The sequence below is a fragment of the Sorghum bicolor genome, chromosome 6 (genome assembly GCF_000003195.3).
Source record: "Sorghum bicolor cultivar BTx623 chromosome 6, Sorghum_bicolor_NCBIv3, whole genome shotgun sequence".
Taxonomy (NCBI): domain Eukaryota; kingdom Viridiplantae; phylum Streptophyta; class Magnoliopsida; order Poales; family Poaceae; genus Sorghum; species Sorghum bicolor.
Genome location: NC_012875.2, coordinates 52541508 through 52567838, shown reverse-complemented (window position 1 = coordinate 52567838; position 26331 = coordinate 52541508). Strand labels below are relative to the sequence as shown.

At 41.8% G+C, this 26331-nt stretch overlaps 1 protein-coding gene, 1 non-coding gene and 1 pseudogene across 2 annotated transcripts; 1 reads left to right on the top strand and 2 right to left on the bottom strand.

The window, feature by feature from the left end:
* Positions 8840–10061, bottom strand: LOC8083351 (annotated as a pseudogene).
* LOC8083350 (ethylene-responsive transcription factor ERF104) lies at positions 21499–22987 on the bottom strand. Its single transcript, XM_021464016.1, has one exon. The coding sequence runs from the start codon at positions 22916–22918 to the stop codon at positions 21857–21859; it is 1062 nt and encodes a 353-aa protein (XP_021319691.1). The 5' UTR covers positions 22919–22987; the 3' UTR covers positions 21499–21856.
* On the top strand, positions 26022–26095 carry TRNAW-CCA. The gene has a single exon. It is a non-coding gene; the product is annotated as a tRNA-Trp (tRNA).

The following is a 26331-nucleotide window of genomic DNA, read 5'->3' as shown; positions in this document are numbered from 1 at the left end:
CAAAGTCTAGCTAAATTCTCTCCGGCTGCTGTGATGAACTGCCGATGGAAGCAACAAGGCGGCGAGCGGCCCAAAAAGCTCGCCACGGGCGGTAATGGTGTATGGCTGTATGCCGTTGCCGTGCCTGATCGGACGACCCGCGCCGTCGATCGCGCGCATCATACATACCATACGGGTCGTCGCCGTTATACAAAAATTCATACGGTCCACACGCACGCGCCGCTCTTGTTGATCGATGAGGCTGCGGCGTGACGCGCGCGCGCGAGATATATATACCAAGGCCAATATGTATATACTACCAATTCATGGTCCAAATCACGGCGTTTTTTCTACTCCATTTTTTGCCTTTATCTGATGATGATGCGCGCGACAGAGACGGGAGCAAAAGGAGCATGTGGCGTCGATCGGGTCGGTCTCCATATCGTGCTGTCGCAGCAACGCAAGAGCGCGAGCTTTCTCAGTTGCTAGCTACAGTACGATGCTAGCTATACTACCAGTGCGTGGTCCGGTTACGGATTACGGTCGTCGCCGGTGTTTGGGTGCTTTGAAGTCGTCCAGTCGAGCTATCGATAGGGCGTGGACGACGATCGTTTTTTTTTTACTTTTCCAGAGATGGTCAATCTTTGAACTTTACACAGATGCTGCTACTACTGTGACTAGTACTCACGATCGAGTCACGAGTCACAAATGATATGATGCTACGTAGTCCTTGCTAGCTTGTCCTGGGACAATAATAATGCAACTTGCATGCAGCCTGGCTAAAAGTAGTGGTATACTGCTTAGCTCGAGACTTTCCGAACACTTCGAGGATACTGGATACTACATCATGTCACGTAAATAGAAGGAGCTCCACATTCCGGTGACGACCTCTGACTCTTGACTCTGGAAGATCGCGGCTAGGCCATGCGGTCTGTAACCAGTTCAGCATGCATTAGCAACAAACGTTATTACACGTGCCGTGCACCTCATCCCGCTGCAAAACATAGACGACGTAGCGCGTCTCTAGTCAAGCCAAATCGATCCGGTTCTAGTCGACTGACCTGCACTTTACGCTAAAAATAACAGCCTGACCGGGCGCCCCCCTGCCATGCGCACATAGAAAAGCAAGCAGTGAAAATCTCCTGATCTCATGTGGTCTGTGGACGAGGCGCGTCCGTCGATTGACCGCACCTGGAGTATATAGTTCAATCTCGTTTGATTTTCAGGCTCTCTGGCAGCGGCTAGTTAAGCGCTTACTGCCTGAACTGTCGTGCCAGGCATAGTGGAAGAAGAGACTGTCAAAGTAAAAGCAGCAGCAACCGCCACGTATGCACCCGGCCGGCCCACGAGCTCGTGTCGATCGGCCATTTGCCGGAGAGCTTCGCGTCGACCATGTGTGCGGGCGAGCTCCACGTCGGGGCGGGCCGCGCTCCAGCCATGAGCCGCACTGCTCGATCTGCACACTGGTTAATTAGCTCCCTGTCCACCCAAAATGGCTGCACCCATACCGGGAAAGCTTTGCGAGTCCTGGACGTCGAGAAGATTCGAGAGGATACAAGGAGATGCGAAAGTTTATTGAGTGACTTTCATGTCGGCCCACTGTGCCAGCAGATTGGAAAGAGACGCAGCTTTCTCAATCTGCTCCACCAAAATCCTCTTTCCCCTCATTTATGCCATTCCCGGCCAAGAACGGCCAGTTTCGGCGTTGTACAAAGTGCTGAAAAAAAGACATATCAGGATTGAATCCAGACCGAGTTGGTCCACAACCGGAGCCTAAGTTTGTTTCCTCAATCTTCTATGTTCCGCAGCACTACATCGACAGTACGTTTGAGCGAAGGAACATTTTTTTTTACTTTCATAATATTTTAGCATCAGGATTAACATAAGTCAAATTTCAGCGTAATGAACATTGGCAAATTTCAGCATAAGCCAAATTTTGGTGGGATAAAGACACAACAATTGAGAATTATCAGGGCATGAAGCCTAGCTGCCTTTGGTCGATCGTGTGGGTAATCTTTTTCCGGGGCAGGTGCCATTTGTTTTTGTTTTTGTTTTTTGTTTTTTATACTGCCATTTGTTTTTGTTGACCAGGAATCTGATCCATCGGCAGAACGAAGCTGGCCAATTCTCTGCATGCAAGCACAGATATTGACGTTTTGCGTCCAGTCCCTCGGTCCGAATGATTTTTTCCTTGGTTGAAACGAATTGTCTTTGAACGCAGCTGTTCAAATCAAACTCATGTGATAGGTGTGCCTCGACTTTTCTTATTAGCTTTGTAGCATGCAGCTAGCATTTGTAGCCATGTTTTGTTTTTAAAAAAATAATGACACAAGCAAGCACTAGCTAAATACAAGTGCACTTGTACTTGTTGTCCATGAGTTCCATTCGATGAAATACTCACTGTATCGCAAGAAGAATGATGCTATAAAATAAGTGCAAGTTAAACTTTTTTTAAAGTTTAACTAACTTTGTAGAAAAAATATTATAAATATATGTATCACTAATAACATTTATTATAAAAATATATTTTACAATCAATTTAATGATACTAATTATGTATTATAAATAATAATATTTTTATATATAATTAATCAAAGTTAAAAATATCTGAATTCTCGGGAAGTGAGAATGACATTTCTTATGAAATGGAGAGTAAGTGAGAGCGAGTATGTGTTATGCTCTGTTTATGAAACCATAATGGCATAATCACACGCAATATATTCAATACGTAAGTAGTATAGAAAAATCCTTTACCGTTAGATTCAAATGGTGTGTAATGCTAATTGCCTAAAAAAACACAGAACTGAGACAACATCGCTTAGTACCATGATCGGTTTGTAAGTCCATGGCGGTGAAAATAGGTTTGCGCTAGGTTCATTTTCAAAAACCGACGGTCCAATTCCAAATTATAAGTTGCTTTAACTTTTTATATCTCTAGATACATAATAAAATAGATGTATAAAAAAAATTAAAGCGACTTATAATTTAGAGCGGATCGAGTACATTTGTACTGTCAGCCAAAATATAAGGCCAGTCTCAGTGGGGGTTTCACCAGGATGTCATGCACATTTATTAGAGCACCATGTCAGCAAAACTGCACTTTTTGCATGAAACGATGAAGAGAGAGAAGGAAGTAGTTTCACCATGGTGAAACTCCACTGGCGTTGTTTCTCACGCGGTGAAACAGGATGAACATCCCCACTGAGGACTAAATCGTTTCACCATCTTGCATGTGATCCAATCATTTTGCAGTAATTAAATGCTTTGCCCAGCCTAGAAAACATCAAAGTGAAACTCATGCATTGTGGAGGTTGTTTCATTGATGCTCTGTCAGCCGATTTGTTTTAGAAACAGTGCATTGAAACGGGTCATTGAGACTGGCCTAAAAACCAGAGGTATAAACATAATTTATAGTCAACTATATTGACCAGCCAATAGTATATAAAGACATTATTAGCCTACAATTTATAACACAAACTTTTACATGCGACGGTGGAAATAACTTAGTATGCATGCCATCCCAAAGCAAAAACTATCATTAATGTCTTTAAAATGCCTATCACGTCATGTACGCATATTTGAAATACTAATCTCAGTCGTCGATGCTTGAGTCTTGGTTGTTAGTTTGAGTCATGAACCCGATCGATTGATTAATCACTAAACAATTAGGCAGGTAACAAATTCCGTGACCGGTCCAGCAATTCTGTTTTTTTGACTAGTGACATACCCCTATAGCGCTCTAGCTAGTACGTCGGCTCTCTAGCACGAACCGGATCAAGGTTACCAGCGTTGACTAGAGTTTCTTTACACATACACTGACTTACTGAGTCATATTGATATCTACAGTTACCATATATATCAAGCACTAGTTTGGTTAATCTTTATTTTTATTAGCTCATCAGTTATGTATAGTTGTTAATTAGTAGCAACATCTGTTCTACTAGTATAGTATATCTAAAACCTAGATGCTCGCCACATCTGCAGGGGAAACATTACTCTCCTATACTCAAAGCTTCCCATGGTAAACTTTACTCTCCTATACGCTACTAGCTTATAGATCAGGTCTTGATGATAATGCACACACTGCCCAGTATAATACGTATACCATGCAAAGAAGTGTTTGCTGCAATTGTTTTTACTCAGAAAAGCGGCAAAAATAGATGTGGTCGATCAGATCTAAAATGTGTATGGCATTCGCATTTGACTTGTTTAGGAGGATGATGGTAGGCGGCGATCCACTTGGATTGGAATGCATGGAAAAATGAACCGACTTAATTTCCTTGGCAATCCAAAAGGATAGGTGAAATCCCTGCCGATCCAAACACGGCTGTAATCAAGTAACGGTAGGCTGTGGAAAGCGCAACGCAAGAGCGATCGAGCTTTGTCGGTTGCTGATAGCTACAGTACGATCATAGCTACTACAGTACTACTAGTACGTACGTGTTCCGGTAGTTACGGTCGTAGCCGGTGTTTCGGTGCTTTGAAGTCGTCCGGTTTTTTCAGATCATCAGATGGTCAAACTTTGAACTGAAGAATACACAGATATATGCTGCTGCTACTGACTAGCACTCACGAGTCACGAGTCACTGGATATGATGCTAGTGTCGGTCTATGGACGAGGCGCGCCGATTGACCGCCCGCACGTAACTGTTCCAATCTCCTTTTAATTTACTAGACTGTCTGACCAGCGGTAAGCGGCTAATTAAGCGCTGACCGGCCGAAATGCCATGTCAGGCATAGTAGAAGTGTAGACTGTCAAAGTAAAGCAGCAGCAACGCAGCAACCGCCACATACGCCGACATCGATTTTTAGTCTTAATATATCCTCTTTCTCTAATTTTTTGTCCTCAATCCCTTCAAAATCCCCAGGGATCCAGCACTAGTTTAGTTTGTCTTGTTTTTTTTTTCTTAATCCTCTTTCTTCACCTTTCCCCTCACTGCCATATGGGGCCCATGCTACCACACGCCCGGTGCCACGCCAACTCTGCTCCTAGCGCCGGTGGCCAATGAGTTTTGCTTTGCCTTCACGCTAGGTGGCCACCCGCTGGCGAGCTCCCCATCGGCCCTAGAGCGGTAAGCTCTACTGACCCGAATGGTTGCACCCGTGCCGAGCGAGCTTCGCGAGTCTTACACGTCGAAGAGATTTTAGAGGAGAGATGTAAAATTTTATTGAGTGACTTACACGTGGGTCCCTGTTGTGGCTTATACGTCGAAGAGATTTTAGAGGAGAGATGTAAAAAAACATTAAACAGGTATACAATAAAAATATAATTAGTGAAGAATCTCATGATACTTAATTGGTATAAAAAATATAATTATTTTATCATATAAATTTTGAACAAACTTGAAATATTTTGATTCTTCAAAATTTAGGCCAGAGTGAATACAGTTAAATCCTTGGTGCATCAAGCCCAGCTGCCTTTGGTCGTGTGGTAATCTTTTTCGGGGCAGGTGCCAGTGCCATTTGTTGACCTGGAATCTAGTCCATAGCTGGCCAACTTTCTCCATGCAAGCAAAGATACTGACGTTGCGGCTGGTCTCGGTCTGAGTGATTTTTTTTCCTTGGTTGAAACGATTTGTGTTTGAACGAAACTGTTGAAATCAAACTCATATGATTAGTAGGTGTGCCTCGACTTTTCTTAGCTTTGTAGCATGCAGCTAGCATATGTAGACATGCATAAGTTTTTTTTGTTTTAAAAAATAAATATAATGACACAGGGAAGCACTAGCTATAATACAATTGCACTTGTACTTGTTGTCCATGCATGATGCATTATGAGTTCCCTCTGATGAAGAAAGTGAGAGCGAGTATATGTTATGGTGTGAGAGCAATTGAGAGCAAGTGAGACCTTTTTTTTTAAGGTAAGATCGTCTCGTTTCCAAAACCGACGTCCAATACTGTCGGCGAAAATAAGAACTAGCACTGTATAGTTAGAATTTGTACGGCCAAGCGAACAGGCTATGTCGACCAGCCAATAGTACATAAAATCTTTAGCCTACAATCTTTTACGTGTAACTGACGGTAGAAATAACTTGTGTCCCCCCAAAGCAAAAACTAACATTAATGTCTTGAAATGTCTATCATGCCATGCACGCACATTTGAAATATTAAGCAATCTCAGTCAGTCTTGCGTGTTAGTTTGGGCTTTGGGGCACCCGGTCGTTTATTATAAATAAACAATGAGGCAACAATAATGACAAATTCCATGCCCGGTTCAGCAATTCTATTATTATTGACTAGTGATGATGTTATCAGTTCCGTGCTTGACATGCCTATAGAGCTCTAGCACGAACCAGATCATGGTTACCAGCGTTGACTAGCTAGAGTTTTCTTTACACATACACACTGAGTCATATATTGATGTCTACAGTTACCATAACAAACACTATTTTAGTTAATTTTGGCATTTTTTTATGAGTTAATCAGTTATATGTAGGACAGTTGGTAATAGCAACACCTGTTCTCTACTGTGTAGATATCTATATCTATATATCTAAAACCGAGATGCTTGCCACATGTGCAGCAGGGGAAAGAAGAAACAAAGAACAGTTCAATGCTTTCCCATGGTCAACTTATACTCTCCTACGCTAGCTTATAGATAACGTCTTCATGATGATGCACACTCCCCAATATAATACGTGTACCAAGCAAACAGTAGCGGAGGATTTCACGGCTGAGTATTGTACGTATAAACTTTTTTCAATGCATATGTGCAATAGTAATAGGAGATAAAATCAATACAAAATTGATTCTAGTACACAGCTCAAGTAGACATATAATTTTTTTAAAATATATGCTAGGTAAAATATTTGTTTATCCTGGTAATAAGGCATCAGACAAAGTGGGCCTAGTGTCGCCCCTGATAATAATCAAAGTCTATATAAATTCTTTATCTATGTTACAAGAACACAATGCAACATTTCTTTAAAAAAATCAGAATGTAACAAAAAAAAAAGAAGAAAATGAAACCTTCAATTCTTACTTTGAAGAATAAAAAATAGATGTGAGATCTTTGTGTTCACCTTGTTGTTGCTTCAAGCCGTATATGAGAAAGGCCGTATATGAGAAAGGCGTTAAGGGGGAGCCATATATGAGAAAGGCTATAAAGACCACTGACCGTCGCCGTCGCCGCTAGAGGAATGTCGTTAATAGGGTTTCTTTCTGATGAGTTCATGGGCTGCCGCTACTAGTTGTTCTACTAGGCTTAGAGCAACTTCAAGAGTTTAACTATTCTTGTTATTTATACTATTTTAAAATTTGTATAGCAAAAGGTATACTCCAACTAATATGCTATCTAATTTTTTAAAATAGAAAGTTGACTTTTCCTTGATTTTCGGTGGCTATATATAGGACGCTAACCGTAAGACTTTGTAAAATAACAAGATAGCTAAACAATAGAATGTGACAATTAATTTTAGCCAGACTATTTGAGTTGCTCTTATGGGCTACATACTTGCAATATTTATAACAAACTAACATATATGCTGATTATACGTGTATATATACATATATATTTGTGTTTGTCACAAAATCACGGGTATTCGGGGCATACCCTGGCGCCGCCCATGCAACCAAAGAAGCGTTTGTTGAAATTGTTTTTACTCAGAAAAAGCGGTGAAAATAGATGTGGGATCCATGATACCTAAAATGTGTATTATTGGCAAACGTCCACTCTTGACAAAAAGGGAAAAAAAGGAGTGCCGAGTCTTAATATATTAAAGAGTATATTAAAGACATACTTGGGAAATTACAGAGGAAAAAGATTTTAATATTTATAATGACTTATTATTTGTGGGGAATTTAACTATTCAAAAGTAAACTTTATCATTGAAAGAATTAGGTCTTGTTTAGTTCACCCCAAAACCAAAACCTTTTTAAGATTCTCCGTCACATCGAATCTTGCGACACATGCATGGAGCATTAAATATAGATAAAAACAAAAACTAATTATATAGTTTGTCTGTAAATCATAAGACAAATCTTTTAAGCCTAGTTATTCTATGATTGGACAATGTTTGTCAAATAAAAACGAAAATGCTCCAGTGTCAAAATGACAAAATTTTTTGGATCTAAACAAGACCTATAAAAATAAAAGCTTTTATACAGGACTCTAAGCTCGAGCATGGCACTAACTACTAAGGTCTTGTTTAGATACATCCAACAACCCAAAACTTTACAAGATTCCCCATCCTATCGAATCTTGCGGCACTTGCATGGAACATTAAATATAGATAAAAAATAAATAACTACACAGTTTATCTGTAAATCACGATACGAATTTTTTAAGCCTAGTTACTACATAATTGGACAATGTTTGTCAAATAAAAACGAAAGTGCTACAGTATCAAAATCTAAAAAAAATTTGGATCTAAACAAGACCTAAGTCATTTCTATTAATTTATTTGAATTTTTTTTTGGTAGCATTGAATTAATTTTAGGACTCGTTCAGGTTAGAAATTAATTCTGCTAGGAATAGTTGTTGCTCATGGCAGTCTATAGTCATTACACTAACATTCCTGGCAGGAACGGTTCCGGACCTGATTCCGTGGGAACTGAATGTGGTCTTAAGTGTTCCTGATACTAATCCTAGTTTTAGACAATTCATACTGGTGCATTTCACTGAATAAATCTATAAATACCATGTTGTGTTATTAGGCCAAAAATAGAAGTGCATGATTTTATTCTTTTGCTCCTCTTCTTTTTTGTATTTGTACCTTAAAACAATCTTTGTTTGTTCTTTGTTTTCTTTAATGCATTTCCTGTAGGGGCCTCGGCCCCTCCAGTTCAGTCAAAAAAAAAAAAATATATAGCAAGGTCTCTTCTGCTGCCTTTGCACAACTATATGTGACGTAAAATGAGCTTTGCAATAGTAAATGTTTAGAGAACGAATAATGCAAATGACTACAGAGTAGAGAATCCAAGAACTACATTAAACAATGAAAATTAACTCGAAGTAAGTTACACTGGGCATTCGCAGTTGGCTTGTTTAGGAGGATGAAGGTTAGGCTCTGGATCCCCTTGGATTGGAATGGAAAATGAAGCGAGACTTTCCTTATTGGCGATCCAAAAGGATTCGGTGAAATCCTTGCCAATCCAAACACGGCTGTAATTAATCAAGTAACGGTAAGCTGGGGAAAGCCCAACGCCGGGTGGGGCGACTGCGGCGACAGCAGCGGCAGGGTGCCGAGCAATGCCTCCCAGTACTGCTCCCAGTTTCCGCTCGACGGCGTCATGGGGAACTCCACAGCACCCGATCCCGTCTCTTCCGCAGGAGACGACGTCACCGTCGACGAGGCGGTCGCTGTGGTCTCGCGCGTCGACATGGACGACGACCGAGAGGCGGAGTACACCTGGACCTGGGACGACGACGAATAAGCAGGGACCTCAACGACAATCTTCACTTCCTTTTTCACCACGGCGATCACCTCGACGTCGTCGTCGTCGGGGTCCTCCACCACCAGCAGCTGCTGCCGCTTCCTCTTGTTCGTCGCGGTGGCCGGCGCCGTGGCTGCGTTCTTCGACTTCGCCGGAGCGGGCGGCGGCGGTGCCCAGAAGTCGGCGCCGCGGGTGCCGACGTCGTTGGGAAAGTTGAGGATGGCCTTGGCGCCGCGCATGCATGCGGAAGGCGGCGCGGTCGTAGGCGCGCGCGGCCTCGATGGGCGTGTCGTAGGTGCCGAGCCACACGCGCGAGCCCCGCCGCTTCGGGTCGCGGATCTCCGCCGCGTACTTGCCCCAGGGCCGCTGCCGGACGCCGCGGTACTTGCGCAAGTCCTCCACGGCCTCGGGCGTGGCCGCTGCAGCCAGCTGTTCGACGGCGGACGCGGCCGTTGCCGCCGCCGAAGCGTACGGCCTCAGGGGTACGGTCAGAGGCTGCCTGACGGGCGGTGGCGCCGCCGCTGCCTCGCCCATGTACTCGTTGGTCGGGCTCGGGTCCATGCCGATGTACCCTTGCTGCTGCGTCCACGGCGGCGGCAAGAACGGCATGTGCTCGAATTCTGGTTGAGGTGGCGGAACCGGGAAGGCGAGGTTGTGGGGGTCTACGGTGCTAGTGCTATCTAATCCATGCACGGACGATGCCTCGCTCGGTCCTCAGGGTCGGGGACGACGTGAGCAGCTCTCTGTTGTATATGTAGGCTTCAGGCTTGCATTGATTGTGGGTTTGAGGCCGCTACGCCCTGCACTGATGCACCTGCAACTTGTAAACCTCACGTCGTACAGCATTTGCTTGCCTTTGTACCACGGATCTTCGTCCTTGACGATGGAGACACGGTGGAAACTAAAAACAGACGTTTTTGCGGTCGGCGCGTAATAATGTGTTTCCCCGTTTGTAACTTTCCATGTTTAATCGTCTACCAACAACATGAAACAACTGACGGCAGGGATAACATGAATCGAGTGTTTCGACACCTTCCAACACACGAATTTTGAACCGTCGGATTTTAATCTGACGTACTCCTCTGTCCGTGAAGCCAACTTCTAGAATCTATGTCACTTAAATTTCATAACGTACTGGACCGTCGGATTTTCTACGGAGTACTCACTACTAAAATAGTAGAATTCTCCTAGTGTTTTTAAGTAGTTATAAAATACTACAAATAGTCAAAGCATTAGGGAATCCCACTAGGAGATATTTAGTAGGGAAAGTTCATACTAAATTTTGAATGCTAAAATACTAGGAGAAGTCCACCTTACTAGAAGAAGTAGTAAATTGTGGTTGTGACTACCAATATTGACGACGAACCTGGAAGAGTTCATTTTTTTATAAATCGGGACATAGCCATTTCCAGTAGATGTCCAATGGAAATACAGAGAATTTAGACTGTTTAAGCAGAAAAAGACCCAATAGATCGTCCAACTTACTACTTCCTCCAAATTAAAAAGGAGACGCCACCAAACCAAAACACTCTAGAACCCGCACAGATATACCAGCAGGCGGCCAACACACAGGGTTTATACATCACAGAAACAAATGCTAGAACGTCAGACATATCTTCCACCAGCGTATCCAGACCAAAGGCAGCGAGCATACAAAGACTTCATTCCGTAGCATCATCTGTGGCTCCATCTTTAAGCAGTTTCTGATCTCCAGCCCGCTTCCTTTTGCTCAAAATCTTGAGTGCAATAGCCAACATGGTATTTGCACCAGCAACCAAAGCTTCCTTGTCGCCTTCAGCAAAAAGCCCTGCCCAGAACTCAATAAGCGCATAAGCATAACATACAACAATGGAAATAGGATCATTCAACATTTTGCCTTCAAAACAGGTTTTGTTCCGTGTTTTCCAAATAGCCGAGCAAATTGCTGCAATTGTAACACCCTAAAATTTACTCCTTTTGAAATATAGATAAAATTATTTAATTTGTATTTTTGTGCTCATGAAAATATAGGAAAAATAATATTTTTCATTAAATTAAAAATTATCATAAGGCTTAGCAATATTATTATGCATACATGCTGGTGCATATGTTTTGATGTGATGCTTGTTGCTCCTTTATGTGTTGATAGTAAGAAAAATATTTAAAATACGTTTAGTAGATCGATCTTCCTTATTCGGCACATATTTATCTTTTATCTACAAACAAATTCCTTGTTTCTAAGCTCAAATTTTTATTAGGACCTTCCTAAAATATTTTCTTTGTCACTCAAAGCACTTCTTTTAGTTCCTCGTCCATCAATCAATCTCTAAAAACTTACCAGGAATTATTTCAGCACTTTTCTGGAACTTGTTCCCATTTGACTGTGAGCATAATCTAATTTTTTTAGATGCTCCAAATTATCTCATCATGAGCTCCAAATACTTTATTTGGATTCCTCATGTTCCATAATGTCTCTGAGAATTTTCCTTGAATTTTTGGAGCATTTGGAGTATTTTTCATGGCTTAAATAATAATTCTGGACTTTTCTAGAATTATTTTATTCACTAAATTAGTTAATTACGAAAATAATAAAATCTTTCATTTTATCCCACGCTCAAGCCCATGATCTCAATGGTCAATGTCTTTATTTACTAATGGGCTTTAATAATTAATTAGTCCTATTAGTAAAGATGAAGGTTGCAAATCAATTAGTACCATATCGCTAGTTGACGTGGAGGTGGGGAGTTTCTCTCCCTATATATATGTACTAATAATTCTTATAAATACTAAAAAGCTAGACACGAGATAAGAAAAGAAAATCTAGGGTTTTATCTCTCTTCATTGCGCTGCCGCCGCGGTCAATTTTCTGCACTCGGCGATTTGATGGGTGATTTCCAATCCGCGACTCTCATACACGTCGAGTCCAAGGTGGTGCACGGTCGTGTTCTTGTCGAGTTGAAGCCAGATCGGCGTTATTCATCTAGAAAGAAAAAAAAAGCTGTTGCGTGTCACGCCGCTGTTCAAAGCAAAATCGATGGATCCAGGTATTAAAATCACTGCTGTGCTGTCTGATTCCTAAGCGAAGAAAAAGAATCCTTCACACTGTTGTACTGTTGATCAGAACTGCCAACAGGTGGACATGAATGGAGGTCTGCAAGTGTTGAGCGTGTATCCTGTGATTGGAGATTTGGTCACCGAGAGGCTTCGTGTCAAGCAAATACAAGTTGTGGTTACCCAGTTCGTCGAACATGTAAATTCTTTCATTGCACCAGTAAAGAGCGTCACCCACGCATGCATGTTTGATTAAAGGTGTGCAATACTTTAGTGATTACAGATAATACTCGTGTCATATATATATCATTCATGCATAATAAATCACTATTTTCTATTATTTCTCAATTCAAGAAAATCCATCCTTTATATATCATGAAGATATTCTTAATAATTACGTAGACTGTCTATTTAATTTCATGGTTTAAATCCTAACTTGAATAATAATTATGCAATTGGATTATAAATAAAATATAATTAGTTTACCTTGATTTTTCTAATTTAAAATACAAATTGACTTAACATGATATTTCTCTAGAAAATTCATAACTTCTACGTTTTAACTCCGATTTTCGTGATCTTTACGTCTATAAAATCGTAGCGATGCGTAGGATCATTTTATAAACTTTTCATACTATTTTTACATGTTTGGTGTACTGTTCTAATTGTAGCTTTGTTTGCTTCGTGTATGTTTTCTTCGATTGTTTGTGTGATCGATGATCGAGATTAGACGATGAGCAATTCGTGGTGAACAAGAGTGCTTCAGTGATCAAGATCAGTACTTGGACAACTAGCAAGATCAGCAAGAGTAATTGGATTAAGGCAAGTATAGCATTTGGATTTTATTTCTGTGACCATGATCGTGTGACTAGATTGATGTTAAGTAATAAATGATAAAAATGACTTTTTAGCCACTTGATGATTTATCTGTAAGTGATAACCGGGACAACAGTGCAACCATGAGGGCTATAATGGCTCTGGCTTTAGCTCAGTATGAAGACCTTTTCTAGCTTGTTAGAGGTTACCCGAAAGGGCGGAGGGGCTGAACCGTTTTGGGTATAGTGCGAGCCCCTGTCCTTATGTGTATAGGCTGCGCGTCATTGTGCCATTTGGAAGGGGGTATCTATATCTGCGCGCAAAGAAAACCTTGCGGCCCTAACATGTTAGACGAACTTTTGAAAGGCTTCATAGTGATCCCTGCCGACCTTCCTTGGAAGTGGGTTAAGAGGCTGATCACCTCGGGCGAAAGGGTAAATCATGACTCATGGGTAAAGATGTACAACCTCTGCAGAGGGTTAAAAACTAGTATACTAGCCGAGCTCATGGTCAGGAGCGGCCTTGGGGATTCTTGCTGCGACGATGATGATTCCTATGTGTTAAATATGCGCATCGTTTATTGTTTAATGCTTTACATAATTTATGTCACATTGATCATGAGATTGTAGGAGCTATACAATCTAGTTGCTATACTTGTGGAGTTCGACATGGACTCACTCTTGCTATTTCCCCCAAACCTCAGGAGAAGTTTAGGCTTGTGATCAACCAGTCAGTTGGATCCTGTAGAGAGAAGTTAATACCCGAAGTTGGAGTTGTCTATCCGTTGTTTGCTATTAAAGGTTATCTCTTTTATACTAAGTACGTTATATATTTATGCATTGTCCTTTGATATTACCCCTTATTTGTAGCTATATGTGAGATTTGACTTCTAAGACTCACATATGGTGCATATCTGGTTTTGTTCTTAAAATCGGGTATTACAGCAATTCCAATTGTATGAAACTATTTACCATCTGGGATCCAGTGCTCACACCAATCCCAACATTGCTTTAGAGATCTAGGCACATTATTAGCTCCAATGCTCTTGGCCACAATGGCCCAAACAGTCCTAGCAGTACTACATTGAAAGAAAAGATGTGATATGGTTTCATCTTTATCAAAAAAAAAAAGCATGAGGGGCTATCAGACCATTTCCTTCTCAGCAAATTGTCTTTGGTCAACACTGCATTATTCATCATTAACCATAAGAAAATTTTGAATTTATTAGGAATTTTACCTTTCTAGATTTTTTTATAGTAAGGTCCACTATCATTCTGAGTCATAGCATTATATACTGATTTAACACTAAATCTCCATGAGAGACCAAACCTCCAAATGATATTATCACTAAACCTGGAAGAGTTCATGCATGTCGGGAGCAAATAATTAAGCATATTATATTAACTTTGAGCCCCTACAAATGGACCGCTCGTGCCGAAAACGAAGCTCATTCGACAATGCAGTACGTACGTGCAAGCCCGGTCAATCCTTAAGAAGATGGTAGCAACGTCGTCGACCGACGACCGTACCATGCATGCAACACCTGCGAGAGCACACAGCATGTCAACTCGATCTGTGTTACTAATCATTTATTTACGAGTACGTACAAGCAGCAAGAGCCTGGAGTTCCGAATATGTTCATCATTTTTTGTGTGTGTCAAGAGACTCAAGAGTATAGTCCATGCCCAGCAGCCATCGGACCGCTTCTTGCATTGCTTGTCATTCTGCCTCTGACTCTGAATCTGCCAAGTCTGGCTTGCGACTCTCTACGAGCGAGCAGCATCGTCAAACTCAGAGCGACAAGCACGAGTATGGTGTTGAGTCCAACAACGGATGGATCGATCGTCGGATGATGCATGACCAAGCAGCTCCTGGTCATCGATCTCTAGTCTCTGCTGCCTGGCCGCTGTGTGTGTGATGAGCTGCCGGTGGAAGCAAACAAGGCCACATGCTCAGCCCATACATTCTTGTAACAGAATGCATGTGCCTAGTCTCTTAATATGCCGTGCCTGATCGTGACCGGACGACGCCATGAACCGGTCGGCCACCACGACGTACAAACTATATAACGGCCGGTCTACGCGCGCGCCGCTTTGTTTGATCGACGGATCAGCCTTTGAAACTGAAGAAAACCGATATATATATAGGCCTTGTGTAGTTCCCAAAAAATATGTGAAATCGACACTGTAGCACTTTCGTTTGTATTTGACAAATATTATCCAATTATAAAATAACTAGGCTCAAAAGATTCGTCTCGTCAATTCCGACCATATTGTGTAATTAGTTTTTATTTTCGTCTATATTTAATACTCCATGCATGCGTCTAAAGATTTGATGTGACAGAGAATGTGAAAAATTTTGTAAAATTTTCTGGAAACTAAACAAGGCCATAGTACTAATTCATGGTCCAAATCGCGGCGGTTTTTTCTACTCCTGTTTTTTTTTTGCAATTTATCTGCTGCGCGCGATAGAGACGGGAGAGCATGGAGCATGTGGCGTCGGGTCGTACTCCCCTATCGCGTTGTCGCAGCAACGCAAGAGCTTCTGTCGGTCGCTAGCTACAGTGCGATCCTATAGATAGCTTCTACTAATGCGTGCTCCTGTTACGGTCGTCTCCGGTGTTTTTGCTTTGAAGTCGTCCGGTCGAGCTATTGACATCAAAGGGGAGAGAGAGAGAGAGAGATGGTCAACCTTTGAAACTGAAGAATGCAGATGCTGCTACTGTGTTTCGTCAAAAAGATGCTGCCACTGATTATTACAGTACTACTCCCCAGTCACAACTCACGGAGGTTTCTTGCCTGTCCTGGGATAACTTGCATGTGTGGCTCTGTTTCGGCTGATCGACGCCCCTCTTAATTGCAGTCACATTCTGTTAAAAGAAGCGAAGCGTGTACTCTAACTGGAAAGTTTTGTTTAGGCCTTGTTTAGTTCCGAAAAATGAAAAGATTTCGGTACTGTAGCATTTTTGTTTGTTTGTGATAAATATTATCCAATCATAGACTAACTAGGATTAAAAGATTTGTCTCGTGATTTACAGCTAAACTGTGTAATTAGTTTTTTGTTTTCGTCTATATTTAATGTTTCATGCATTTGCCACAAGATTCGATGTGACGGGGAATCTTGAAAACTTTTTGGGCCTTGTTTAGTTCCAAAAAATTTTGCAAAATCGGCACTGTAGCACTTTCGTTTGTATTTGACAAAAATTATCCAATCATAGACTAACTAGGCTCAAAAGATTCGTCTCGTCATTTTCGACCAAACTGTGCAATTAGTTTTTATTTTTATCTATATTTAATATTCCATGCATGCGTCTAAAGATTCGATGTGACGGAGAATCTGAAAAATTTTGCAAAATTTTTTTGAAACTAAACAAGGCCTTGGTTTTCAGGGTGAACTAAACAAGGCCTTAGTTCACCTGGAAAACCAAAAAGTTTTCAAGATTCCTCGTCACATCGAATCTTGTGGCACATGCATAAAACATTAAATATAAACGAAAACAAAAACTAATTACACAGTTTAGCTGTAAATCACGAGACGAATCTTTTAATCCTAGTTAGTTCATGATTGAATAATATTTATCACAAACAAACGAAAATACTACAGTACCGAAAACTTTTCACTTTTCGGAACTAAACAAGCCCTAAGCTTAGCTTGAGACTTTCGATACATCATGTTGTGTATACACATAAAAAAGAGCTCCAGTTTCCGGCAACGACTCTGACTCTGGGAGATCGATCTAAGGGCAGGTGTGGTTCTCCAAATACACTGACTAAAAATAAGCTAAAATAGTTTAGTCCCACTAATTACTTAAAAGTAGCTAACATAATTTTAGTAGCTAAATTTTAATAAAGGGAACTAAACTTGTCCTAACTATATGAACAAACAACGAAATGGTCACGCCTCGCTCTTTATTTATTTTCTAGCTATATATTCCCTCTGGACGAAACAATGCAGCTATGAGTTGGTCGCCAATAAAAATAGTTCATTTTTTATCAAGTTTCTAGTGAATAGTATTTACATTTATGGCTCTATAAGGTGCGTGTGCGCGCTGTGCTTGTAACCACACCAACCACCATGTATGAAGGGAACAAGGCCCACGGCGTTTCGGCCAGAAGTTTGATAGTAAAGACGGCAGGAAGCGGTTCTAGAAAGGCTTGCTATGAGGCACACCAGAGACCCACTTGCGGGTGAAGAAGGCCCGGTGCTATCCATGAGTTAGTCAACCAGGAGCTTGGCCCTTGTGAGGTGCTCCAACGAGAACTAGCAGAAGCTTGCATGCTTCTCAATACCTCGATAAAAATACTAGAGTCATCGATGGAAGTTTGCATCTCTACCTAATCTTAAGATTCCACATTTATATTGCTACATTGGTGGTGTGTTTTACCTTTCCTAATTGATAGGATTGAAACCTAGATTGCATAACTCTTTTCCGGTAGTGATAATAACACACTAGCAAAACCATACTTGCACGTTTAGATAGTTTATTTTTTTGTCCCCTGGCACTACCGGGAGGGTGCCTGGCCGGGGTTCGAAAGGACCTTAACGTATTGCATAGGTTTTTCTAAGGTGAAAATTAGAGACCATAATTTAGAAGTAGATTTTAAGTTGCCTAATTCACCCCCTATTAGGAGTAATGGTCCTTACAACACCCATGCTACTGAGAGAGCTCTTCTCACTACTACACAAATGATTTTAGAAGGCAGTGCCCAAACATTAATGGAGGTAGACATAAAATCCACCCACCTCCTAAAATGTTGGGCTATTAACAGAGGCGTTCATTTTAATTTACCGAGACGGTCACATTTGCCCACCTCGTAAAATCGATTTACGGAGGCAGTCAAAACATAACCGTCTCCTAAAATTGATTTATGAAGACGGACGCCTTAAGACAATCACATCCAAAAATCCTCTAATTCCGGAGGCAGTTGTCTTAAGGCAACCGCCTTCCCAAATCCATTTTCCGAGGCGGGCAACTATAAGGCCCATCTCCATTAAGACTGGCCCATATCGCAAAGCCCATATCTACCGGATTCACCTATAAGCTAGAGTTGGATTTTCCTCCTCTTGTTAGTTCATTTATCTCCTTCATGAAACACTCTCCCTTTAGTCCGACGGCACCCCATCTCCCTTTGAAGCCTGACGGCACACGTTCTCTTTCTCGAGCACGATAGCGCACCATCTCCCTCCCGAGCCCCTCTCCCTCTTTCTCACAGCCCGACGACACCCTTCTCCCCTAGCGACCGATAGCAACACGGGGAGGCCGGAACCGACTGGTGGTGGTGCAAGGAGGCCTGATCCGGCCGATTGAAGTGCAGGGAGTCCACATACGTTCGGTGGTGGCGCAGGGAGGCTAGATCCGGCCAATGGCAGTGCAATAAGGAGGTGGATCCAATGCACAATCCTCTCCACCATGGCGGGCTCCCTCTCCCTCCCAAGGCGCGGATTTGGCACGCTCCTCCTCTTCGTGGTGGCGGTGGCTTGCTCCCCCTCCACCACCTCCGGATGTGGCGGGAGATAGCACATGCGACGGTTGCGCCCTGATCTGGTGGCATGCGGCCAGATCCTAGCAGTACGTGTGCGTGGTCCAAGCGCCGGTGAGCGGCTATGGCGGCTGTCCGTGAGTGGGCTTAGCGGGCCTATGGATGGGCCTGGAGGGCTTATCCATGGTTTTTTTTCTTTTTTTCCTATTTGATTTACGAAGGTAGGCAAAAAAACAACTGCCTCCATTAATCTGACATTAACAATGACCTTTGATAGACGGCGGTTGCAATACCTGCCTCCATTAATCTAAAGTGACTTATGTGTCTCCATTAAAAATATTATAATAGTGATCGAATCCCAGACGTCCAGGGGAATCGAGAGGATAGAAGGAGATATATAAAATTTTGCTAAGTGACTTATGTGTGGGTCCCATGTGCCTGTAGAGAAAGGGATGAAGTTTTCCTCAATCTGCTATAGCAAGCATTCCCTTTCTCTTTTAATTTTTTTTTTCAATCTTCTTGAAAAGGGATGTTCAATCTGATAGAGTTGTTGTAGCCGGATCGATGGGATAAACACACAAAGCTACCAGTTGAATTTTCAGTGCATCAAGCCTAGCTGCCTTTAGTCGTGTGGTAATCTTTAACCTGGAATCTAATCCATTGGCATCGGCAGAACAAAGCTGGCCTAGTTTCTCCATGCAAGCACTGATACTGACGTCGCGATCTCGGTCTAGACGATTTTTTTTTTCCTTGGTTGAAACGATTTAGCTTTGAACGCAACCGTTGAAATCAAACTCATATGATTATTAGGTGTGCCTCGACTTTTCTTACTAGCTGTGTATCATGCAGCTAGCATATGTAGCCATGTTTCAAATGGTCTGTTTTGCCAATTTCCTAAAAATAAATCAGAACCAACAGCAGAAATCGGTTCGATCGTCAGTCGATCGGCTCTGTTTTCTTTTTATTATTATTGTAAGATCGGTTCAATCCAAAACCGACAGTCCAAACTACATTTGTACTGTTGGCGAAAATAAGAACTAGGTACAGTTAGAACTACTCAGCTATATCGACAGCCAATAGTATATAATTACGTGTAACTGACGGTAGAAATAACTTATGCCCTCCCAAAGCAAAAACTAACGTTAACTAACTAATGTCTTGAAATGCCTGCCATGTCATGTACGCATATTTGAAATACTAAGGAATCTCAGTCGATGCTTGAGTCTTGCTTGTTAGGCAAACTTTTCACTCCATCGCATCAAATGTTTGGACACATGCATTAAGTATTAAATATAAATTTAAAAATAACTAATTGCATAGTTTGTATGTATTTTGCGAGATGAATCTTTTAAACCTAATTAGTCTATAATTAGACACTAATCACTACAATTACACACATGCTACAGTATCAAAAGAACTTTCCTTTTCGCGAAGTAAACAAGGCCATCGATTAATTAATAAACAATTAGGCAGGTAACAAATTCCATGACCGGTCCAGCAATTCTGTTTTTTGACTACTGATGACGTTATTGTGCTTGACATGCCTATAGCACTCTAGCACGAACTAGATCAAGGTTACCAGCGTTGACCAGATAGAGTTTTACACTGAGTCATATACTGATGTCTGCGATTACTATATCAAGCACTAGTTTAGTTAAGTTTGGCATTATTTTAATTAAGTTTATCAGTTAAGTAGCAGTATAGTTGCTATTTCTAATAGCGCAACACCTGTCCTCTACTTGTGTAGATATCTATATCTAAAACCGAGATGCTCGCCGCATCTGCAGGGGAATAGTTCAAAGCTTCCCATGCTCAACTTACACTCCTACGCTAGCTTATATATAGATAAGGTCTTGATGATAATGCACACTGCCCAATAAATCTATAGATACCATTTTATGTTAGGCTCTGTTTACATTTTGGATGAAATTTTTTTTGAATGTCACATCAGATGTGTCGGAAGGATGTCGGACGAGGTTTTTAGAAACTAATAAAAAAACAAATTACATAGCTCGTTTGGAAACTGTAAGACAAATCTATTAAGCATAATTAATCTGTCATTAGCACGTGTAGGTTACTGTATCACCTAAGGCTAATCATAGACTAACTAGGCTTAAAAGATTCGTCTCGCTATTTTCAACCAAACTGTGTAATTAGTTTATTTTTTAATCTATATTTAATATTCTATGCATGCGTCCAAACAGTCGATGGGATGGATGAAATTTTTTTGGGTGGGAACTAAACAAGGCCTTATTAAAAAAATTAAAAGTGCATGATTTTATAAGGCCAATCTCAATGCATGTTTCATGAGAGTGTCATGCATATTAAATAGGGTGCCACATAAGCAAACTTGCTGACTTGGCAGGGTCATTAGATGAAGGAGTTTCATTAAATGAGAGAGGAGTTTCATCTCCATGAAACTTATGTGGCTTGGTTACCTAGTTTATAGTCTTGGTGACTGTGATATGAAACTATATATTGAGACTACGGCCTTGTTTAGTTCCAAAAAATTTTGCAAAATAGGAATAGCAGCACTTTCGTTTGTATTTGATAAATATTGTCCAATCATGAACTAACTAGGCTCAAAAAATTCGTTTCGTCAATTCCGACCAAACTGTGTAATTAGTTTTTATTTTCGTCTATATTTAATACTCTATGCATGCGTCTAAAGATTTGATGTGATGGAAAATCTGAAAAATTTTATAAATTTTTTTGAACTAAACAAGGCCTACCAAGGTCTCTTTCTGCTGCATTTGCACAGCTACATGTGACGTAAAATGAGCTTTGCAATAGTAAAATGTTTAGAGAAACGAGACAATACAAATGACTACAGAGTAGCAGAATCCAAGAACTACATTAAACAATGCAAATTAACTCGAATTAACTTACAATGTCGAACCTATTAAAAATGCCAAATCCTTTGCTCATACTCTTAACAAGCATCGAACTATGTACACGTATGCACCTCTCCGTAAATAAATTAAATCTAGCTAGTAGTTTCTTCGTTTACGCTCTGCACCAGTATGACGCTGGGCATTCACATTTGGCTTGTTTCGGATGTTGATGATGGTAGGCCCGATCCCCTTGGATTGGAATGGAAAATGAACCGACTATTTCCATGGCGATCCAAAAGGTTTGGGTGAAATCCTGGCTTATCCAAACACGGCTGTAATTAATCAGGTAACGGTAAGCTGGGGAAAGCCCAACGCCGGATGGGGCGACTGCGGCGAGAGCAGCGGCAGGGTGCCGAGCAATGCCTCCCAGTACTGCTCCCAGTTCCCGCTCGACGGCGTCATGGGGATCCCCACAGCACCCGGTCCCGTCTCTTCCGTAGGAGACGACGTCACCGTCGACGAGGCGGTCGCGGTGGTCTCGCGCGTCGACATGGACGACGACTGAGAGGCGGAGGAGTACACCTGGCCCTGGGACGTCGACGACGAGTAAGCAGGGACCACCTGGCCATGGTCGTACGCTTCTTTTTTCACCACGGCGATCACCTCGACGTCGTCGTCGTCGGGGTCCTCCACCACCAGCAGCTGCTGCCGCTTCCTCTTGTTCGTCGCGGTGGTCGCCGTGGCTGCGTTCTTCGACTTCGCCGGAGCGGGCGGCGGCGGTGCCCAGAAGTCGGCGCCGCGGGTGCCGACGTCGTTGGGAAAGTTGAGGATGGCCTTGGCGCCGCGCATGCGGAAGGCGGCGCGGTCGTAGGCGCGCGCGGCCTCGATGGGCGTGTCGTAGGTGCCGAGCCACACGCGCGAGCCCCGCCGCTTCGGGTCGCGGATCTCCGCCGCGTACTTGCCCCAGGGCCGCTGCCGGACGCCGCGGTACTTGCGGAAGTCCTCCACGGCCTCGGCCGCGGCGGCGGGCGGCGCCGTTGCTGCCGCCGAAGCGTACGGCCTCGGGGGCACGGCGATGGTCAGAGGCTGTCTGACGGGGGACGAGGGCTGGCTTCCAAACGCTATTACCACCGGTGGCGCTGGCGGCTCCGGATCCGGGAACGCGACCGCCGCCTCGCCCATGTACTCGTTGGTCGGGTCCATGTCGATGTACCCATGCTGCTGCGGCGGCAGCGGCGGCGGCAAGAACGGCATGGTGGGCTCGAATTCTGGTTGAGGTGGCGGAACCGGGAAGGTGAGGTCGTCGGGGTCTACGGTGCTATCCACAGGGCCGCCGCCGCCGCCGAGCAGGTGCTCGCGGATGAAGTCGAGGGCGAAACCGTCGGCGTCTCCGGTGAAGGCCATGTCCCACTTCTAGTTGTAGCTCCAGCTACAGGTGACCCGCGCGTGTTGTGTTGTGCGAGTGTGTTTCTGGTGCTGTGTGAGGACAAAAGATGGGCCGGTGCTCGTTCGTATTTATAGGAGAGGCAGAGAAAACAAAGGATTGTTTTTGATGCGGTGAATTATTTGAGATCCCTTTGATTAGTAGACTGGTTCTACTCTGTTGGGTAATCTATGTATTATTATAAGCTTTGATTCTGCCGGTCTAACGAGTTCGTCTGGACCTGTTGATCAGAATTCAGATCAACTGAGGAGGTAGCTTCGCGCGACTGAGCGTATGTCTCTCGTTAGCTGTCTCTTTCCGTTTTCGCCACAGTTTCGAAGATGTGTGACTCTCTGCAGGAATAAAAAATGTAACTGAAATGTAACGGCCCATGTTTGGTTCCGTGGAATTGGTTCCAATTCATATTCCGAAATGAATTGAAATGGCTAGAAAGTGATACAATTTTTTTTGAGCATGCTGATACACGGTGGCGGATCCAGAAACGACATAGGAGGGAGAAAATAGTAAGAGAAGGCTAGCAATCCTACGACAGATCAGTGCTGGGTAAGGCTGAATACCTAGACTCTAAACTATTTTGGGCTGGAGATGAAGAGGTGTTCTTAGCAATTTTGGACCATACTCCGGGCTGCAGCCCCCTAGCCTAAGGTCTAGATCTGCCCCTCCTGATACAAAATCTTGTATATGGCTAACTATCGAATATGTTTCTTGGAAACAAATTCAAATAGTTTGTGAAGCAAAGAATAATCGGCATATGTATACATTAGCTCCTAGATCTCTCTCTCTCTCTCTCTCTCCAATGGACATGCCCACCCATCACTCTCCATATAACGAACCAATCTCTTCACACACTGCATTGCAACACACGAAATTACAGAACATGAAAAAGAAATAACAAGAACAGAATATTATCTCTAGGCATTCATAATAATATGCAACCATTATCCCTCAAAATCAGGTTATACAATATTTGCTAACCATTGTTGCAACACAAATGGAAATGATTATCTCCCAAGTCTCAGCAAGCTTTCATAAGCCACACAACAAACATCAAACCACTAATTATGTACTACACATTGTCACCATAATTGATAGCTTTGAGTTAAAGTTCAATCACTTTTTAAGTTGCTTCCAGAGCCACTTCTTCCTTCTCTCCATAGGGAGTACCAACAAGCTCTCAAACTTGCAAGCATCCGTAGTGAGGATGTCAAACGACTCTAATTCAATGTTATCATCCAAGCCTTCAATCTCATTGAGTGCTTCGAGAATTTCTTTTGAAGTTGGGCCTTTTGGTGTATCATCGTGAAAGAGTGCATTAGTGAACTTCTTGATGTTTTCAACCATGGTGGAAGTAAAGGAGCCGCTAGGCTGCCTTTCCAAATTTACTGAAGTTGATGATTAACTAGGTTCTTTAACATTACCACCTTCCTTCCCCATTTTATTTGAGCACTCAACTGCAATACAAAACTAATTGAATCCCAAAAAAGGATAGTCTTCTATCTATACCCACTGGCCTCCTTTTTTCTACATGAAAATAAAGCATAGTTAATAAAATAGGATGTTAATCAATAATTAGCTATAATGATGCTTGTAATAAGCAATCTATTGAGACATTATGTGCATATAAATGTTTATATATGTTTGCCAATTATTTATACATCATGTTGTTCAAGTAACTTCATTGTTCTGAGAAGTATATATGGTCAATAGAGTTGCACGTAAATGAGTATATGTTTTTTTGACAGAATAGAACTATGCAAGAACTATGTGGATTAGATCCACAAACTTTCCTCAGTTCATGCGGTATGTATATCCAAGCTATTTCACCAAATGAGTTTCCATTAAGTAGACCAAGATAAATCCCCAAATTCAATGGGTAAAAGAAGAGGCAACAAATCAAGAGACTTGATAATTTCTTTTACAGAAGGTTAGTTTCACAAAGGAACCTACACTTTAGTTGAGGGTCTTACAAAGAGCACAGTCTCTTGAAACACTATCATCCAACCACCACATAGATCAAGGATGTGTTACTCAAACTTCTTGAGGCTTACCACAATACTAGGAGCCTAACAGGCAATACCTAGTCATGATGAACCACCACGTGTAACGAGTGAAAGCCATTGGTGGCAAATATATTGAGTGCTCAAGAGTTGAAGTTGAAGCTTACTTGTGCTCCCTCTTGTTCTTTCTCAATCACTCTCAAATCTCACAACGAATATAATGCTCATGAGAGGAGCCCTAAATGCTTGGGGTCAGTTTTCCAAAGTTTTGGTCAGCTTCAAAAGACTAGTGAGATGTGTATAAATCTCATATACCACAAAAAGTTATGCGTTGAATCATCCATTTACTGAACTTCCATGCCACCATGTCATAACCTAATTTCTTAGGATGTGCATAAACTTTACAAAAAACTATGGAACTTTTGCACTTCCACCACAACACAAATAGAAAAGAAAAAACCCACATATTTTGTTTTGTGCTTTTGCATGTCTCATGGGTATGTTAGGTTTACTCAAGCATAAATCTAATGCAGGCTATCTAGTTTCCCATCTCGTTAATATGGTATGCTATACATAAACTCAACTTAAAAATAGAAATGAAGTTGAGTAAACCTTATTAACGGCAAGCAGCAAATTTTTCTCTTGGGATTTATGACCTACAAATACGCTTGTAAATTTTGTTGGTTATGGTTTAATTGCTTCTCACTTCACTAAAACCCACTTAGAGAGTCTATATGCACTTTTTTCACGAAGTGACACAAACCATCCATACAAAACTTGAGTCAATTTCTTGAGATTAGAATTTATGAGCATAGGGGAAAGTACCCACTCTATGACGTGGTTTACTGTTACTAGCCAATCAGATCGACAAAACAAGTTAAGATTGATCTATGTCAACAAGATTACATGGCTTAATATTACCCCTCTAGTAATGATATTGTGACTAGAAGTGAGGCTTAGTTTTAGTAGTTTTTATGTTAATATTGGCAGAAGTTCATAATTTAGAAGCTTACGGATGTGAGACACGTTAGGAATAGAAAAGGATTTTCTTTTTTTTGTTTTGAAAGCGCTCTTAGTTCAGTTTGGTAGAACGCGGGTCTCCAAAACCCGATGTCGTAGGTTCAAATCCTACAGAGCGTTTTTTTGCATGAGTTAGAAGCACATGTATACTATTTTGGGATAGTTTTTGTATTATGACAGAGTTAGTTAATTTAGATGAAGATATTTGGGGTTACTTTAGATTTTTGTTAACAATGTCAGATATAGATAATATAGATGCAAATTTAGAGGTACATTAGTTGTTTCAATAGCATAGGTTGATAATTTAGACAGGAATTTATGAGATTACTTTATAATAGCGAGGATGGATAAATTAG